This window comes from Aquila chrysaetos, chromosome 3, assembly GCF_900496995.4.
Source record: "Aquila chrysaetos chrysaetos chromosome 3, bAquChr1.4, whole genome shotgun sequence".
Taxonomy (NCBI): Eukaryota; Metazoa; Chordata; class Aves; order Accipitriformes; family Accipitridae; genus Aquila; species Aquila chrysaetos.
Genome location: NC_044006.1, coordinates 17267833 through 17286597, shown reverse-complemented (window position 1 = coordinate 17286597; position 18765 = coordinate 17267833). Strand labels below are relative to the sequence as shown.

At 50.9% G+C, this 18765-nt stretch overlaps 1 protein-coding gene across 10 annotated transcripts in view; it reads left to right on the top strand.

The window, feature by feature from the left end:
* CHD6 (chromodomain helicase DNA binding protein 6) overlaps window positions 1–15063 on the top strand; it is a 95013-nt gene extending 79950 nt beyond the window's left edge. For 7 of the 10 annotated variants that reach the window (XM_030009627.2, XM_030009626.2, XM_041122792.1 and 4 more), the window contains 9 exons: window positions 748–956; window positions 2129–3694; window positions 4297–4445; window positions 4732–4938; window positions 5641–6087; window positions 6777–6968; window positions 8789–8908; window positions 9966–10070; window positions 12084–15063. In XM_030009627.2, coding sequence (XP_029865487.1) covers window positions 748–956; window positions 2129–3694; window positions 4297–4445; window positions 4732–4938; window positions 5641–6087; window positions 6777–6968; window positions 8789–8908; window positions 9966–10070; window positions 12084–12977 — 3889 coding nt within the window. In that variant the 3' untranslated portion in view covers window positions 12978–15063. The remainder of the gene's footprint in view (window positions 1–747; window positions 957–2128; window positions 3695–4296; window positions 4446–4731; window positions 4939–5640; window positions 6088–6776; window positions 6969–8788; window positions 8909–9965; window positions 10071–12083) is intronic. The other 3 variants (XM_030009625.2, XM_030009628.2, XM_030009622.2) reach the window with 2 other exon arrangements.
* Window positions 15064–18765: the final 3702 nt, after the last annotated feature.

Below are 18765 nucleotides of genomic sequence, written 5' to 3'. Positions count from 1 at the left end.
GGCCTGTTTTCTCTCTGCGCTCTGTTTGCCCAGGGCTGTGTTTGCCCAGGACACTCCTCACCATCTCTGACCTGGATCGTTTCTTTGAAAGCTCAGAGGGTCCAGGCCAAAGTGAAAGTTGTGCTCTAACAGCGCTGTAACTGAAACCCCCCATAAGCACGGCTGCTTTCCTTCACTGGGGAGGGGGTGACACCCACCCCTGGCACCCAGGGAGTCCTCAGGAGTCAGCAGGGTGGATGGTGTTTGTTACTGGGACCCTTATGGCAATGAACCCCAGTCTCAGTTTCCCTCTGGAAGAGGCTAGATGAGAGCTGTGTCTGCAGGATCTTCATTTCTAATTCCTGGTACAGAAAGTTGGCCTTTCCATGGAGGTGATGAGACAACTCGATGTGGCAGGAAGCGAGTAGGTGAGATAGGTTTGTGCTTTCACAGAAGGTGCTGGAGCCTGCGCCCCGTCGACAGCACAGCCAGGAGCTGCACTTAGTGTTCTTCAAACAGCCAAGAGTGTTTTTTCTTCAATAGTGAGCCAAGAGCCAGAGCCCGTGGCCTTTGCTCCTCCTCACTATGCGCCATAAGGCAGAGGTTCTCAGGTTGTGGTGATGTCCCTGGTGTGCTCCTCCTGGCAGCTCCCCAAAACTGGTGGGCAGTAACTAGATAGTCTTCTCTGAGCCTCTCTGCCTGGTGCCTTGCCCATGCTGGGACCAGAACATGTCTCAGTGGTGTTCACATCTCCTCCCTGCCCCACAGGTGGACCAGGAGGGAGCAGGCAGATTTCTACCGCACTGTCTCCTCCTTTGGGGTTATCTATGACCAGGAGAAAAAGATCTTTGACTGGGCCCAGTTCCGAGCCATCTCTCGACTGGAGAAGAAGACAGATGAGAGCCTGGAGAAGTACTTCTACAGCTTCGTGGCCATGTGCAAGAATGTCTGTGGTCTCCCACTGTGGAAAGAGGATGGTGAGTGGAAATTGCATGGCCTATGGGAGGGGTAACGGTAGGTCCATGTAGCCATAGGTCAGAAATGGTCCCGCTGCTCTCGTGGAGCAGGAGAGCAAGGGAGGAGTTTTGGGGACAGTTGGAGGCAGTGAGATGCCCTGCAGGCTGTGGGCTTGCAGAAGCCACATCCATTTCTGGCTGCCTTGTCACCACCGCGTACCAACTCCTTGGCGCAATGGCAAGGTAGGGCAGCCCTGTGGGCTCCAGCTCCTGCTGTCACGGGTCTCATGGAGCTCTCCCATGAAATCACAATCAATTTTATCCAAGACAGCAACCTCTAGATGTGAGGGAGGAGAAGTAGAGAAGCAGCAGATCACACCTTCTCCACACTGGAGCTAGGGGTTGTTTGGGTGATCTGTATTGCTGTTTTCTTTCCAAGCATCTCTCTGCTGGCGCTGGACAGAGTCCGCACAGTGCCTGTGCTGTGGTGTAGCTGGCTAGAGAGCTCTGCTACAGGGTAAAGGGAGTCTGAACCCACTGCAGGAGGCTTGGGAAGCCTGGCCAGCACACAGGGCATCATGTTTTCTCAGAGTGCCCTGTAGAGCCCCAATGCATTGGCACCGTGCATGACATGGCAGATGATAAACTGCTTGGGGGCTGTTTAAGCACAAAGCAATTTGCTTCTAACAGCAGCAGAAAGGATTTCATATCAGACCTGTCAGGAGGTCTGGTCTCAGGCACAGTTTCTTGGATGTGTGTGTTAATGCCTTAGGTAGGTGTTCCTCATCAAAAGAGTTGCATGACTTGAGGGACTCCCTTCCCTGAGAACCTGCTGAAGGACTACCAGAGGCTCAGACCCCAAGGAGCTGATCCACTGGCAGGTCCAGGCAGCTCCAGCACTGCTGGCGCTGATGGAGCAGAGCTCAGACAAGACTCTGAAATCCTCTGCAGCCGAGTGCCGCTCTTGGTCCAGCTGCTAAAGGCGAGGGATTTTACTCCCATGTGTCCATTTGGTGGCAAATGGATGGAAGGTGGTAAGACTGGGAAAAGAAGCCTCAACGGTGGCTACAAGCACTCCCCCCACCTCACCTGCAGTCTGAGCAAGAGTTAAAACTCACCTTGCTCATCGCTGCCTCTGAGTAACTCTCATCAGTCTGTATAATGGGGCCTTGGCTTTTCTGTCCCTGCTGTAGGTCCCCCAGACCCGGACATCTACGTGGAGCCTATCACAGAGGAACGTGCTGCCAGAACCCTCTACCGTATCGAGCTTCTGCGAAAGGTGCGCGAGCAGGTGCTCAAGTGTCCGCAGCTCCACGACCGGCTCAAGCTTTGCCGGCCGAGCCTCTACCTGCCAGTGTGGTGGGAGTGTGGCAAACATGATCGGGACCTGCTGATCGGCACCGCCAAGCACGGCCTGAATCGCACTGACTACTACATCATGAATGACCCCCAGCTGTCTTTTTTAGATGCATACAGGAACTATGCCCAGCATAAAAGAACAGGGCTCCCAGGCCCAGAAACCCTGTGCTGCCTTTACCAGTCTAACTCCAAACTCTACAGTTCCCCTCTGTACAGCCAGGTGGACCGGACTTGCGAATCCCTGGAGAATGAAGCCGAGAGTCAGATCAAGCTAGAAACCGTAGATAACACCATGTCCCAGGCTGGGGGCAGTCCACCAGATGCAAACTGTGAAACATTCATGTCTAAAGTCCAGGACATAATTTCCAGTAACTATGATGAGAGCTCTCTGCCAGACTCGTTGGTGTGCATGATGTATGATGAGAAGGCCTGTAACAGCGAGCAAAGCTCCCTTGCCCGAGACAGCCCAAGTTGCACAGATGTTGGAAGCAGCATTGCTAAACTCTCTGAAGGCAAGCTAGAGGGGGATGAGGATCCATCCAGCTGCGATGCAGATGCCATGAGAGAGACTCCCTTCCTAGAGGGTTTGCAGGTGGGCTGTGACCGAATGGACAGTCAGAACGAGGAAGCTGAGCCTTCACCTTCTACCCCTGAAAGTGACCCTTCGCGGAGCATCCCAGCAGAGCTCTGCGAAGCCTTGCAGCAGAAGGGAGACCTCACCAGCCCTGCACCAGTGCTGCCTGAGCACGGTGCCATGGAAGGGGTCATAAGCGTGGGGCTCTACAGTCCCAGTCTTCATAACTATGACATAAAGGTTCCTCCTGAGCAGAGGTTCATCAATTTGCTGCAGGAGAAAGGAATGGAGGCAAAGTCAGGCCCAAGTCAGAGCCACAGCGAGGAAGATGAGGAGGAGGAAGAGGATGATGATAACTCTGAGGCAGCAGCAGATGTTGTGGAAGGCTTGAGTGGTCCCAGGACCAGGGCTGGTTGTGACCCTCGGGCTAATGAACTGGGGGGTGAGGAGCAGAGCTCTGGCCTCCCTACACCTGAGGACACTTGCCCAGAAGACGTGAATGGCGAGAGAGAGTCCCTGGGGCTGGGAACACCTGAAGGGCTGGGGGAGCCTGGGCCAGAGGGCAGGGAGGACTGCGGCTTGGATGAGGAGAACACCCTGCAGCACTCACCGCCCCAGGCTCAGAGCCAGGCTTTCAGCCTGCCTGCACCTCTGCTGGCAGCCCCAGGGGAAGAGCTCCCCCATGCCGGGGGGGAGGCCTGGGGCCGAGGGGCTGAAGGGCAGGCAGGCTGCAGAGAGGCCCTGCACCCTGAGCCCCAGGGGGTGAAGCAAGAAGAGTGTGAGAACAGAGATGAAGGGGAGAAAGCCAGTGGCAGCCAGAGTCAAGGTACAGTCCTGAGACCTCCCTCTGGTTGACAGTCACCTCTGGCTGAGGTGGGAGGGACCTGCTGCCCTCCCTGCAGAGCCAAAGCCTTGGGGCTGCCAAGCCCCCAGCATGGCCTCCCCTCTGCAGGAGCTGGGTCCCTCTAGCTGATGTGCTTGGGGAACAAAGGGTTGGTGGCTGCATTTGCCAGCAGGGCTGGCCAGAACCCCCTACCATGAGCCCCAGCAGCCTTTCTGCCACGAGCATCCCATGGAATGCAGGGTGCCTTTCCGTTCCTGGCACAGGGCACTGCCTGGTGAGCAGCTCCTTCTGGAAAGGCATGTGTTCTCCTCCTCGCCCGCCTGGGCTATGGGAATGGTGAGGGATGGGGACGACTGCAATACAAACCCCCTAGACTCAGCCCAGGTGAGTGCTGGCCCTTCCTGAGCAGTGTGGGCTGCCTGCCGTGACCCAGGGCTGCTGCGTTACTTGGTGGCTGGTTGGGGATTGGGACCCTTGTGGAGCCAGCTGGGTGCTGGGTTGGGAAGGTGTGAGGAGTTGCTCCTGCCTCGAGAGGGCAAGAGAGTCAGGGAGGTGATGGGCTCTATTCTCTGTTGCTTTCCCAGATGGTCCAGAGAAGTACTTGGAGGAAGAGAGCAAGAGTTCTGCTTCTGTCCTGCCTGGGGAGATCGATGAGCTTCAGGATGCCCGGGCACCGACCATAGCCCAGCTGCTGCAGGAGAAGACACTTTACTCCTTCTCTGAATGGCCTAAGGTGAGTTTAAAATTAACACTGTTTGTATTGCAAGTGTTACTGTGTAGTTCTGACCAGCAGTGGCTCACACAGCACCAGGTCTGCCTCCTGGTCCTCTGCACACGACTCCCCACAGATGCTCTAACTGGGGTGCTCTTCCCAAGCACCCGTGCCATGGACACGCCTGCCCCAAAGCAGTTCCCCACCGAGCTGAGGTCACCAGGGCTGGGTTTGTCTAAATCCTGAAGTGACATACATGAGTCAGTCATTTGAGTCCCAGCCTGCCACCATCCAATTCTGTTCGCAGGATCGTGTGATCATCAACCGCATTGACAACATCTGCCATGCCATCTTGAAGGGCAAGTGGCCTTGCTCCAGCCAGCAGTTTGAGACACAAAGCCTGCTGACAGCTCCAGCAGTAGCCACCAATGCCAGCAGCAGGAACAGCTTTGCCGAGTCAGAAGCCCCCGATCCCAGCTTCAATAACGGGGTGTTAATCTCACAGGTACAAAAGGTGAGGGAGGCCCTTGGGCAGGGCAGGCTTGAGAGTCTGGGGTGAAGCATTGCCCAGAAGTGCTCAGGAATTTCCTAAGGGGGGCCTGGCTTTTCACTGCCTCTTCGTGCCACTTGTGGTGTCTAACACATGGCTTAAGCCACTTGGTGCCCTCCACTGAGGGCTCCTGGTGAGCTGCCCGTGCTCTCAACCCCCCACCAGCCCCGGTCCCCTCCTGGGAAGGTGGCTGTTCTGCAGCAGCTCTGCAGCCTCTGCGGCTGTAGAGGTGCTTCCAGAGTCAGCGCTGGAGCACCCAGCATGGTCAGGGGGAAAAGGGGACACTGCCCTGGTGTCCCAAAGGAAAGGGTGCAGGAGAGGGCACTGCCCCATCAGTCACCTGCTCTCTCTCATCTCCTCTCACTGTTGGACACAGCGCAGAGACAGAAGCTGCTGGCCTGAGACCCCAGCCTGGCTGCCCAGCAGCTGGTGGAGCACCCAGGGCTATAGCACCTTGGGAAATCAAAGTGCATGTGAGGGTGCTCCTGCACCATCCCCACACAGGGAAAGAGGTGTGATTTTGATATGCCCAGGGAAAGGGCATCCTTTGGGACTCCTGTGGAGAGGCAGAAGAGCCTGACCGTTAGCTGTGTTGGTTTGAAGAGCTGTGGTCCCTGGGCAGTGCACAAGCAGCTGTAACCCTCTCCGTGGCTTTGATACACACAGGAAGGTTTCCTGACCCCTGCCTTTGCAAAGGACGAGCGGAAGCACAGGAGGCTCTATGAATTCGAGATGGAGAGAGATGCCAAACAGAGGAGCTTGGAGCAGCTAGCAGCAACCCATGTTCATCCACCCATTGTGCTGAATGGCTGGCGCGATGCAGCAGTGGACTTGTCCAGAGCCTCTGATGGGTCCCCGGGGAACTCCTCTCCTTTCCCCCTAAACACAAACATGCCGAAATTGGGGACCGTGAACACCCTCCAGGGCTCTTTGGGCATGGACTTGTCTGGCATCCTCCAGGCAGGATTAATCCATCCTGTCACAGGACAAATTGTAAATGGCAGCCTCCGAAGAGATGATGCTGCCATGAGAAGGAGGCGGGGCAGGAGAAAAAATGTAGAAGGGATGGACCTCATCTTTGTGAAGGAGAGGCCTCTTCCAACCAGGCTGCAGGTGGGTTTATGCTCCCTCCTTTCATATGGCCCCAATGGAGTCAGCACGATTTGTCTCATAGTCCAGCTCTCCCCTACAAGCTCTGCTGCCCATGACAATGCGGGACCTCCTCCAGGACACCTTGGCCTGTGCTGGAGCAGGCAGGAGCAGATACTACTCCAGGGAGGAAGGGAAGTTTTCCCTCTGGCTTGCAGCACTCTGCCTGGAGTGTTTGAGTCCCGCTAAGCATTATCAGAAGCAGCTGTCCCATCTCAGGGGGTGTCTAGGGTTAGCGAACATGAGGAATGGTCCTTGACTGAGTTGGAGCTGTGGCCAAGAGCCTGCTGCACCCTTTCTCTTTCTACCCTGGGATCCACTCAAAGGGCAGGGCTCTGGGAGCAAGACCAGTCCCTCTAGACCACTTCTAGGAGTGATCTGGGGGGAAGTTGGTCCTCCTGGTGATTAGGGTGCTTCCAGGTGAGTTCAGAAGCATCTCCCAGCTCTCTCTGCCCTCCACGCCACCAGTGCTGGGGACTGAGTGGAAGTGTAATGCAGTGGTGGGTGGTGGTTTAAGGAACAGGCACTGGGAATATGTGGATTAATCTGTGTGATGGGAGCAGATGACCTGCTTTGGGACATCTGCTTACCTGGGTGCGCATGCATCACCACATGCTGCTGATGGGCTCTCCCTGCTCCTCCCTCTACATCAGGATGTTCAGGAAGACCAGCCGCAGCCCCCCCAGAACAGTCCCCTCCCTGATGGGCCGGTTGCTGCTACCTCAACTCCACAGCCAGTCCCAGCTGCAGGCAGCCAAGCAGAGAAGGCTGTCCCGAATAAGAGTCTCCTTGACTGGCTCCGTCAGCAGTCTGACTACACACTTGATGTTCCCGGCTTTGGCACAGTAAGGGTGGCCTTCAGTGGCATGTGTGTGTGTGTCTGCCTTGTATGTTGCCCTTTGTGTTAGGTTTTCTGCGGTTGCTCTTGAGTTCAGGGCTTCCACGAAGTGTCTCAAAATGCAGCCTTTTCCCCTGTACCATGGCCTGTGGTGGTCATCAGGGCTGTTTGGGAGGTTCATCACATGTTTCAGAGGTGGGCACGGTTCCCTGTACAGCAGTGAAAAGCACTTGCTGAGCTGTGTCCTCCTGCCCCAAGGTCTGTTCTCCAGCTCCAGTGCATCCATCTGCCCAATGCACTATTAGTCCAATGTCTTCCAGAAGCACCAGGGATGGGGAGAGAAATGGGAGAAGGGATTTGGGATGCTCAAGGTCTGTCTGTGTTGCTCCCTTTCACCTGTGGTCATTTTAGGCAGTGCTGTTGTATTAAATAAGGTTCCCAGACAAGAGAAACCTCCTTGCTTTAAAAACTGGACTGGCGGCTGTGTTGCAGGCTGCAAAGGCTGCGGTTGCATGGGCGTGGGCACCGTCAGAAAGCAGAGTGGCAGAGAGTGGGGTGCAAAGTCTATCTGATTCTTTTTGCCATCTCATAAGCATCCAACTCTTGGTTTTCACAGGTTGGTTTGCTCCAGGTTTCAGCTTATTTAGCCTATTAGGCCATGTGCTAGGCAGAGCACAGGCTGTAAAACAGAGAAGGAAGAAATGTGGTGGTAATACGTAAAAGACTGTGCATCTTGGTCCTGGAGCATTGTGTACCTGAGGCAGAGATCCCCTAGAGCTTGGAGTACAGGCAAGCCATTAGTGTTCTGGAGCTTATTAGAGATGAGAGATGAGGAGCCCAGTGTTTGCTCAGGCAGGATGGCCCTTGCTTTTCAAAGTCGAGAGATACATGCAGCTCTGTGCCCCAGGCCAGACTCCTAGGAACACTGCAAGAAGCAGTCAGATGGTGGAGCAGGCGCGGAGGTGCCTTCCCACTCCCTTCCATCATCCTTGCCTTCTGTGGGGACTTACTGGAGCTTGCCCAGTCTGGCCATGCCGCTGGTAAACCTCTTGCTCCCAGCAAGCCCCCAGTGCCCTGGGCCAGCCCTGCAGGATGTCCCCCTGTCAGGGCGGGTGTCCTCTCTCCAAGTAGGATGGATTGAAAGCTGCTTTGGGGTACTGCAGTAGCTCAGCTTGTTGAAGGACAGACCAAGCTCAGGGTCTTTTCTTTGACTCTCAGGAATCAGAGCCTGCAGTAGTTCATTATAATGCTACATCCCTGCAGGCACATTGATGCCAGGACTGGGTGCACGCAGTGGGTGTGCAACAACTCAGCAACAACTCAGCTGTAACTCTGTAGGCTGTGGTCCTGAAAGGCTCTGATCCCAAAGAAACACGGTGCAGCAGCTCTGCAGTGGGAGCAGCTCAGATAGGAGCAAAACAAAGCACAGATGAGCTGGCGAGAAGTGGGTAGCTGTATCAGACTGACATGAGATGGCACACACAGACCTGTTCTGTCTTTCTTTCCTACTTGTAGTTAGCTCCCCGTTTACAGATGCACGTATACAAATGTTACAGTTTTAGGATTGGAGGGGAATTAGAAAGGGCTGGAGCAGTCTAAGTAGGGTACGCTGAAAACTCCTTTATACCTACAAAAATCAGTTGCGCTCATTTGAGAGCTGGCCCTGTGGCAGAGGCCAGCTTGTGCTGCTCACACTGCTCCCACCCAAGTCTGCAGGGACCCTCTGTCCCTTGGGAGCTCATCTGTGCTGCTCTCCTGCAGGGCTTGTAGCCATCCAGGCTTATTAAGCCATCTAGTCTCATTAATGTTGTCTTGTTTGCACTGCAGAATTTTTCAGACAAGCCCAAGCAGAGGAGGCAACGCTGCAAGGACCCCAGCAAATTGGACATTAACTCACTCACAGGAGAGGAGCGGGTGCCTGTGGTACATAAGGGTACCGGACGGCGGGTAAGCGAAGGCCTGTTCTGTGCTCTGCCCTTGGTGTCTTGAAATGCTTAGCAGCCCCTGAGCTCACCTGGGGGGAGATTTAATCCAGAGGAGCCTATGGATGGGACAAAAATCTGAACACGTCACTGATCTATGCTATCCTGTGACACGTGTGTGCCCAAGGGGACACAAACCCGCAAAATAAATAACTTTCTGTGTGAAGTAAGGAAAGTCTGAGTGTTCACCCTTGCCAGGGTACACAGACCCCACAGTGGCAAAGGGATTCAGGCTTTGGCTTTAAAGCCACCATCAGCACAGCCCTGGCTGGGTGCTTCCCATTCCGGATTTGATTGTTCCACTTGAATTCACTGCAATATGCCACAAATTGTAATATTGCCAAGCAAATATCTTTGTTTTGTTCCTCCTTATGAGGTGCAGGCAGAGCATATGAATACCCATCCAAGTGCTGGGCATGCAGGAAGTGGAGGGTTTGAAGGGCTTTTTCTTGCTTACTGAGCAAGAAGCATAGATTTACTTGTCTGCAGTTTAATCTCCAGTGCACTGATGTTCACCTCTCTGAATGAGAAGCGACGTTCAGGGATACTTTCCACCCAAATTCAGTTCTTAAACACACCCAGGACTGCACTAGGTCAGAAGGTGATGGGATATTAATCACATCTAAAACCAAAACTAAAGAGTAAGGCAGAAAGAGGCTGTTTCAGCCACGTCTGTGTTTCCCTCTGTTACACCCACAATGGCCATTGGAGACCTGGGTGAATTGGTGGATTTGTCCAGTTCTGAGCATGGCTTTTACAGAAGCTCTATCCCCATTGCTTGTTCAAGGGGAGGGCGATGGGACAGGCCACAGAGGCTGAACTTGCCTCTTCTCCCTGAACTGTGTGTCTGGAGGCAGCAGGCACATACTGAGTCCTGCAAAGATGTGTAGCAAGGGAGGAGTGTCTGCCCCAGCCAAATTGCAGCCCAAAGCAAGGAGCTAGGAGAAGTGTAATCGTATTTCTTGTATTATTTTACGTAACTCTTTCTGCAATAGAGGTCATCCTTCTGCTGTGTTTTATAGTTAGGGGGAGCCACGGCACCAGCATTGAAGGAGTTGCCAAGGTGGCTTGATGCAAACTTGGAGTATGCTGTTGCAGCTGACTGGGCTGACATTGTTAAGCTTTCAGTAAGTTAGAGCTTTTGGAGAAATCTGTATCATGTCATCTTTTCTTTCCCCTCCCCATCCCCACAACCTTTCTCCAGTGAGGATCTGGGAGCTGCAAGGCAGGACCTCAGCTGCGCATGGGGGAGGGGATAGCTGCAGGCCTGGCAGCACGGGGAGCACTCACGTGGCAGAGAGGGAGGTTGGACGCATGCCACAGATCAGCAGTGCGGCCAGGGGTAGGAGAGAAGGGGGTCAGCACCCTGGGAACAGGTCTCAGCCGCTCAGGGTGACTGTCCAGAAAGCCTCGAGATGCTTAGAAATAGCAGGGGCAAGAGAAACACCCTAGGAGCAGTAAGCCACCTCGGGTGCTGGATGGCAGGGAGTGGACAAAACACATTTTTGCAGGTCAAATTTTCAAAAATACCCTCAGCTGAGGCTTTTCATCAGCTCCTGCAAACTCTGTGTAACCCTGGGCCCGCTAAAGGCCCTGCAGGTCACCAGGCCTGAAGGCTCAGACACTGGCAGGGAGAGGGACAGGACGGAGCCGAGCCTCACCGCGTTCATTCACCCTGTTCATCACGCCAGTCCCTGCCCCGGTGCATGGCAGAGCCTGCCGAGGAGGAGCACTCTCTCCCACCTAGCACATGGGCACTGCTAGATCGATTGCCCTTCCCTGCTCTGCGGGCTGGCCTTATCCAGACTTCTCCCCGCGGTCCCTCTCGCCTGCTCCCTGTGTTTCTGGCTGCAGTGGTTTGTGTGACACCCTTGCAGAGGGCTGGAGGGGGAATCAATTGGCTTAGAGGTTTGTACTGCTCTCAAATTTGCTTTTAATTAGCACTGGAGATTTGGCCCAGCTCCATGTCCAGGCTGGCGTCAGCGCCCTGTCTGGGCGGCCAGCACCCGTGCAAGCTGGCAGTTCTTCCTTACCTTCGTTTGCAGGGGATGGTTTCTTTGCTGGTAGGAATAGCTGTGTGCCTGGCCACTGCCCCAGGCACCCGCTCACACACCCTGGTTTGGCAGCTGCATGCCCATTAGCATTCGCGCCCCCAAGCCCCATCAGCACTTTGCTTTTGGTGAGTGCGCATCCGTCCTGGCACGTGCATGCGGAGGGACGTCTGGCCGTTCTGGGCGCTTGGGCAGGCGGGAGCGTGGGGTCAGCTGCCCTGCAGAGCCCAGGCGTGGTCATGCTCCCACGCAGGTTTTCCCACGTGCCAGCGGGAGCAGAGCAGAAGATTTTCCCTCTTTGGGCAGTAGCTGTGCTGTGCAGACTGCCAGGGTCATTTGATTCAAGTTTCTGCTTTTCCTACCTAAATCTATTATTGGAAACAGTTCGAAGAGCAGCAATACTGAAACTCAAGGGATCCACAAAGGGAAATGTTTAAATGTCTGTGATGAGGATGCTGAAAAATGGAGTTTTAAACTGCACTATGGATCCCACACACACTGCTCTCCGTAATCGGACAGTCTTGCCCAGTTGTGGCTGCTAGGTTTTGGTCCTGTATCTGAATGCTCAGAAGAACCTTCCTGGCATCTCAGCGAAGCTCTAACTGGGTGCTCCTCAGACAGCATGTCCACTCTGTGTGTCATCCCATGCAGCTTTGCTGTCCTGCAGAGCATTGAAAATTTGGCCCTTCACAGCTAAAAGACATGATTTGTCACCTGTTGCTGAAGCCACGATTAAAGCTGGGAAGGGAGATAAGTTGGCATCTGACACAGAGCTGCCCCGGTGCTTCTCAGGTTGTGAACAGCCAAAGCTGAGGGCTTGGGTGAAAATGTGGGGTAAAAATGTGCTTCCTCCTTTCCTCCCTGTGCACTTTGACGCTGCAGTATCATGCCAGGGCAGAGAGAGGGTGGTTTGCATTTGGCAGCATCCCTTGGGGAAAAGTTGTGCGTACCTCTCAAATTCCATATCATGTAGGCAAATATTTCTGTGCTGACACCATCTGGGATGCAGATGCAAGCACAGAAAAACCAGATCTCCTTTGATGCAGTAATAACTGTCAGGTGTTTCTGTTGTGTGTGTTTCATTTTCAGGGCTACTTACCAGAAAGCAAATTCAATCGCATCCTAACTGAGCCTGTGCTCCGAGACACGGGGCCCCGCCGGAGGGGGAGAAGGCCCCGAAGCGAACTCATTAAAGGCCCTGGCGTTGTAGCAGATTCTTCTTCTGGAATGGGACCATTGTTCATGAACGGACTGATTGCTGGGATGGATCTAGTAGGACTTCAGAACATGAGAAACATGCAAGGGATCCCCCTGACCGGGCTGGTTGGGTTTCCTGCTGGATTTGCAGCAGTGCCTGCCGGCGAGGATGTGAAAAGCACCCTGAGTATGTTGCCCATGATGCTGCCGGGCATGGCTACCGTACCACAGATGTTTGGCGTTGGAGGACTTCTCAACCCCCCCATGACAACTACTTGTACTGCGACTGCTCCAACTTCGTTAACAAGCACAACAAAAAGTGGTGGTACAGCCAACGCAGAGAAAGCTACTGAGGATAAACAGAGTAGCCAGGATGTGAAAAAAGAAACTCTCTCAGAAGATAAGCCTGGTCCTAATTCGTTTTCTAATCAGACAGAATCCGCAATAACTACCAGTAGTCCTGTAGCTTTTAACCCGTTTCTTATCCCAGGGATGTCTCCTGGACTGATCTATCCCTCAATGTTTCTTTCCCCTGGCATCGGCATGGCGCTGCCCGGCATACAGCAAACCAGACACTCGGAGGCAGCGAACCTGGAAAGCCAGAAGCGGAAGAGAAAGAAAGCGAAAGGGGAATTGGCAAACCCAGAGCCAGAAACTGTCTCACTGCTGGAAAAAGGAGCTGCAAACAGTCAAAACTGTACAGAGCAAACACCGCCTTTGTCGGCAGAGAAAGAGCAGGATGGACCAGCAGAGGAGGAGCGCAAAGCAGCTCGCGATACAAATTAGAACTTTTGTTTCATTGAAAAAAACACAAAAAGATTGTGGCTTGTGAGTTTCTTATCCCATAAACTCTTTGTTACTTACCCTCCCGCCCCGCTCCGCCTTCATAAACCTGTGTTTCCATGAGTAATATTATCTACCTAATTCCCTGTCAGAAAAAACTCTGGTGACATACTACATGTTAATAGTTGCAGGGTCTTGCCACTTTATTAGATAAACAGTGTTGTCTAGCTAGTATGGGAGGCACCGAATTCTCGTTCTGTTTTTCCAGTCGTTCATCCCAGCCGACGATAGCAAATCCAGTACTCGGTCACCCCCCCAAATTGCTCACTCCTTTGAGAAGAAAAAGCAGCAAAAAAACAAGAGCAAAAGAAAAGTCTTTACCTCTTGGTCTACACGCAGACAAGGGTATTTCTGTCTACAGCGACACTGAACGAAAAAGCCTGTATTTGGGGGTAAAAAGCACAGCTATAGTAAGTGCTAATGTGTATTTTTGATTTAAAGTATTTCCCTATTTTATCATGGTTACTAGAATAGTAGTATAGACAGAAGTATATAACTAATGATTGAAAATGCATATATTCATTTCTTTGAAAGGAAAAAGCATAACTGGTAGTGATATAATTTCTTTATCACCCCCACCTCAAAGGTTTGGAGACAAACAGCAGCGAGTGAAAATATAATGTAGACATTCTTTTGTGTTTTTTAAAACCAAAGTTTGGTTTTATGTTAAGTGGAGTTTAGTTGCCCTTTCTTTGATAGTTACAAGAACTTTTCAGCTCGAGCTGGAAAGGTTTTGCACATCTTGCATGAGTTTTTTGGGATTACTGTACCTGTAGCTACCAGGTTCTTCATCATTCTGCTAGTCTTCAGTTCTCCTCTATGGCGTTAGTTCTCATCTATGGCATTAGAAGCGCTGTAAAGGTTATTTTTTTCCAGCCGTGAACAGGCCACACTGATTTTAATGCTCTTATATGAACGCTGAGGCTTTTTGAGTTTTTATATTTTCCACTCCTTACCCCAGAAGCAACGTCCTTTCAGCAAACAAGGAAAAGGCTGTAGGCCAGCTTTCCTGTTTGGGGAGTCCTCTAAGAAGGACCGTTGAGACTTTCAAAGCTTGAGTTTCTTCTTTTCTAGCGTTAGACTGTGAAGAGATGACCTTGGCTTCTTCTTTCCATTCCATTTGCTGTTGAACAGTATTTCCGAGTCACCCCCGCACTGGCAAATTATTTCAATGTCTGCATTTTAAATGGACAGGTTTTAATGCCGTCAGCCCCCCTGCAGCTCTGGGTACTGAGACTCCTCCACAGGCAACCCTTCTTATTTCTCCTTCCCCACACTCCTCGTTTAGTTTTTCTTTCACTTGGGCTTGTTCTTATTTGCAGCTCATGGTTTGAGACTTGAAATAAACCCGTGGTGGTGCAGCAGTGAGATAAAAGGCAGGCTGGTGAGGGAGTTGGGAGCGTGCTAGTAATTGGTTTCACATTTGGTTGTCACAATTTACTGTATTTTTTACTTATTTTCTGTTACAGTTTTGCTAATTTATCAGATGGTCCAAATGTTTTGACATAACTATTTCAGTTTGCATTATTTATTTATGATGCTTTTTGTCATTGTCTTTTATACATTTGGGATTATAAATTATGTACATGTTAAAATTAGCATCTCAAAGAAGTCTGTTACCCACGGTCTAAAAAGCATTTGGTTTCTATTTTCACGGAATTTATTCCCAGTTTACTGGATTGGATGATTTTTTTTTTTAAGTATGTAATCAATCATAATGCACCCCCCCAATAATTAAATGTGTTCTATTTAATAACATCCTTGTAGCATAGATACTGTATCACTATCGACAGATTTCTTAGAAATGCTGCTATCTCTATTTAACTAACATTTTGTTCAGTTTTGCCTCCAGTGGAAGCAGAAAGGGTTTTTTCAGCTGTTAAATCCAAAATCAATATAATTTATTTATGTAAAAAAAAAATCACAATTGATATATTTTTGAACCTTTTAAGTACTAACTTTCTTTTTATTCAGTAGAAGAACATGTACTTGCCCTAAATCCTTAAAATACAAATGCTATAAAACTTCATATATCTTCAAAGCCTTACTGTGAATGGATACAGAAATCTCTTCAGAGTCCATTTCTTGTTATGGGATGGTTTTCCCAGGGTTACACACATAAGGAACAGGGTTGAAAGTGAAATTTATTTAATTAGCCAGCATGCTCTATACCTTGTTCTTCTTTATCAGACATGTATGCTACGTCTCTGGGTGTTTAGGCTTCTCTTTGACTGCTACTTTGTGACCCTTTTGCAACCCGATATACTCTGTGGATTATTTAGACTGTAAGGCATAAGTGGCTTCTTCTTTTCCATCATATCCAAAACAAATGCCAAATTTTCACCGGTTTTCATGGCTACTCACACAAACATACATTCTTCACCAAATGTGCTAACAAAATAAACTGTCTGTGCTCTTGAACATGGATAAAAAGAAAAAGATTTAAAAGTCAGATTTTTATTTTTTTAATTTAGTGACTAGATGATGCTTATCTTTCAAACTTGGCAGAGCCTTGCTACAGATGTATATAATTTTTTTCAGCAAATATATGTGAATGTTTAATTCACCTGACTCAGTGATAAACGTTACTTGCCTTTTTCTCAGCATGAATCTGTTGAGAAGCTGTCAAACCCAGCAGACTTCTCCTTTCTTTAGGGTTGCTCTTCATGCACCCTGAGATGTGCATTACTCTGGGGAAGGGCTGCTCGCAGCTGGCTGGCTCACCAGCTTTTCCTGCCATGGAAGGAGGTTACTGGGCTAAGCCTCCCACTGCGGCCAGCAGCGCTTTCACCCAGCACCGTGTGGGTTAACTTGCTGTGCAGTGTGGATTAACTCGCCGTCCTGCATGGGTTGCAAGATCACTGGAGCAGCCCAAGCTCCGCAGCCAGTTTAAGCACGCAACGGTGCGCAGGGGCTCTCTGCCGACCCGCTTTGTCCAGAGGATGGGTAGAAGCCCAGAGACCAGTCATGAGATCCCCCCATACCAGTTACAGTCCTTTGCACTTACGCGGCACCTCCCAGCAGAAGAGGTGTTCGGTTCTTCTTACTGAGATATTGAGCGCCTCCATCTAAGCCTTGTAAAATGCTAACAGGTGCCAAATAAATGCTTGTCATAAATCTCTATGTAAGGATCTCATGCTTTAGAAAAGTAGGTATTAATTCAGTTTTTCAGGTGAATAAACAGGTGCACAGGAAAAGCTAAATAATTTCTTTGAAGTCCAGGAAAAAGGCACAGAGTAAACCAAGACTTTTTGCTTGCTCCTCCTGCCCTTGCATAAACACCTTGTCCTGGCATTTTGTTGCTGCGTTTATTTGGGGGGAGAAACAGGAAAGCACGGGGCAGAAGAGGCATCAGGTGTTGCTTAGACAGGGGCAGAGGAGGCAAAACAATGGTGTGAACTCTGAATTTCCAGTTCCCGAGTCTCCCTTTAAATTTTGGCTCTGCACACTGCAGCCTTCCACCACAGCATCGTTAATGCAGAATATTTGCTCCAAGGATCAGCAGAAGCCAGGCAGCCCCTTGGTAGATGGAGAAGCATTCATGCTGGCATTTATGCTGTAAAGTCAGTGGCAGCCACCAGTGTGCTCTGTCTCATCAGATAAGGTGTGTTATTCACCTTCTGGTAGGAATGGATGTGGTTGTGGAGGATGGGGCATGGGCGGGCACAGCTCTCTCTTTGGGTTTTGTTTTGCAGGATACAGGTGCCCTATCCCGAAGCGTGAGGGAGTAAAACACCCTGCAGCTGCTCATCTCTGCAATCCTGTCCCTGCCTGGTTTTATCTGATAGGACACAGAATAGAAAAGTATCATTGCACTTTTAGAGAGGATCTTTCATTCTCTGTAGGATCACAAAAAGGTTGTTAGCGATTTCCCTCAGCACTGAACTACAGCTGGGTGAGCATTACCTGCCCTAAGGGCAGATGTTGCAGCTCCGATGTCTTGACAAAGTTACGAACAAGGATTTCAGGTCCAGAATCTCGGCTGGCAGTGAGTAGAGGACAATTCCTCTAATGATATTGGGTTTGTATTGAATAAAACTTGAGCTTTTCAGTGCATTTGTATTTTCCACCTCTTCAGGAGCCACTTCAGCTCCAGGGCTCTGAAGCATGGGCTGAGTCACACAAGACCACTAATTCTCATCACTTTTTACAACTTTAAAGCAGTACCAAACAGGTAAAAGCACTGTTCATGGTCCCTGAGTGCTTCACACCATGTGTGCCGGCACACAGCAGCCCACAGTTGCTGACTGGCCGGGACAGCAGGGTGCTCGGCTGCGAGCGCCGGGCAGACGGGCAGTGCTGCCAGGCAAGGAGCTGGCCCAGGGGCCAGCAGAGCAGCAGCTCTGGAAAATTAGTGGTAAGAGAAATCCAGCTTCCCTCTCATTTCCATTCCCAGCTATCTGCATAATGTGCCCTTTACAGCTTGTGTAGCTGGCCTGGGAGCATCATCCTTGGCTTCCGGCTGCGGTTTTTGGGGTGTTGCAGTTTCACGGTGCACCCGGGGTGGCTTGAGGCCATCGGTGTGGTGCTGAGGCAGCGCTAATTCCTAGAGAATCCAGATTTCACCTCAAAAGGCGTAAAACAACGTAAGATCTCCAGCCCAGTAGAAAGTCAGTCCCACTCCTCTCTCTCTCCTCGTTAGCCACCCAGTGCGATTTTAACTAGAGGAACAGCTCCGTTCGGACACTGTTACCTGGCTCGCACTTGCCACTGGTTGGGATGGGGATGTGACGTTACCAGTTTAGCCTGGAATTCAATCCCAGTCTCGCTGAAAGTATCGGTTTGTGCAAGACCAGCAGCAGCCCTTGGGGGGATTTCAAGGAATAGCAGCGACAGACGAGCAACCAAGGGGAGCAGGAGTCATAGCAGATGCTCTGCAGCATGCCTGCTCATCTCTCTTGGCTCCTGCCTTGCATTTCTCTGTCACATTTTTCAGCTGCTTATGTTGTAGCAAAAGGAGACATTTTACAGGAATAGCTTGTATCATTTAGAAAAATTTTTGAAGGAATACCCCACAGTGACTGACTTTTGGTGGTTTTGGGTTTTGTTTGTTTTGGGGTTTGGTTTTTGTTTTGGGGTTTTTTTGGTTTGGTTTGTTTTTGTTGTTTTTTTTTCTTTTCAGAAAAAGGACAGAGATTTCTCATAGAGGAATGCACAAAAAGCAAAGCTCGGGTCCCTCCAAGGAAAGCACATCTTTGTTCCTGAAGCAGTAAATACGATGGTAGGACCCTGACTGCGTAGCCTCATTATCAGCAATTAAATGCATTTCCTAGCTTTTCACGGCAGTCAGTTTTCCTTGCTCTTACAGCAAATCTTTCTACAAACACATTTAGGTGTTGGATTAAAGCTGGCCTTTAGGGGAAGTAGAAAGCACCGAGCTGAGAGGATTCTCAGTGAGGGACCGGCCCCACCAGCCTGTGGCTTCCCACTGAATGATCCCTGGGCTTTGCAAAAGAACATTTTAAAAGAAATTAAACCCAGCATGTGTAGGACCATAACTTAGGGCAGGTCAGAAGCTGCCGCTTGAGCAGGGACACCGGGGCTACAGCTGTGTTCCTACAGCTGCTCATGAGCCTGCCCCTGAGCATCACATCATCCAGGGTACCAATGAGTGGGGTGGGGGTTTCATCCCCCAGCTAGAAAGCCAGGCTTGCTCCGGGCTTGCTCTGTGTTTTCCCCATCCCACAACCTCGCAGCAGCTCAGAGACAGCAGGACACCTGTAGCAGCAGT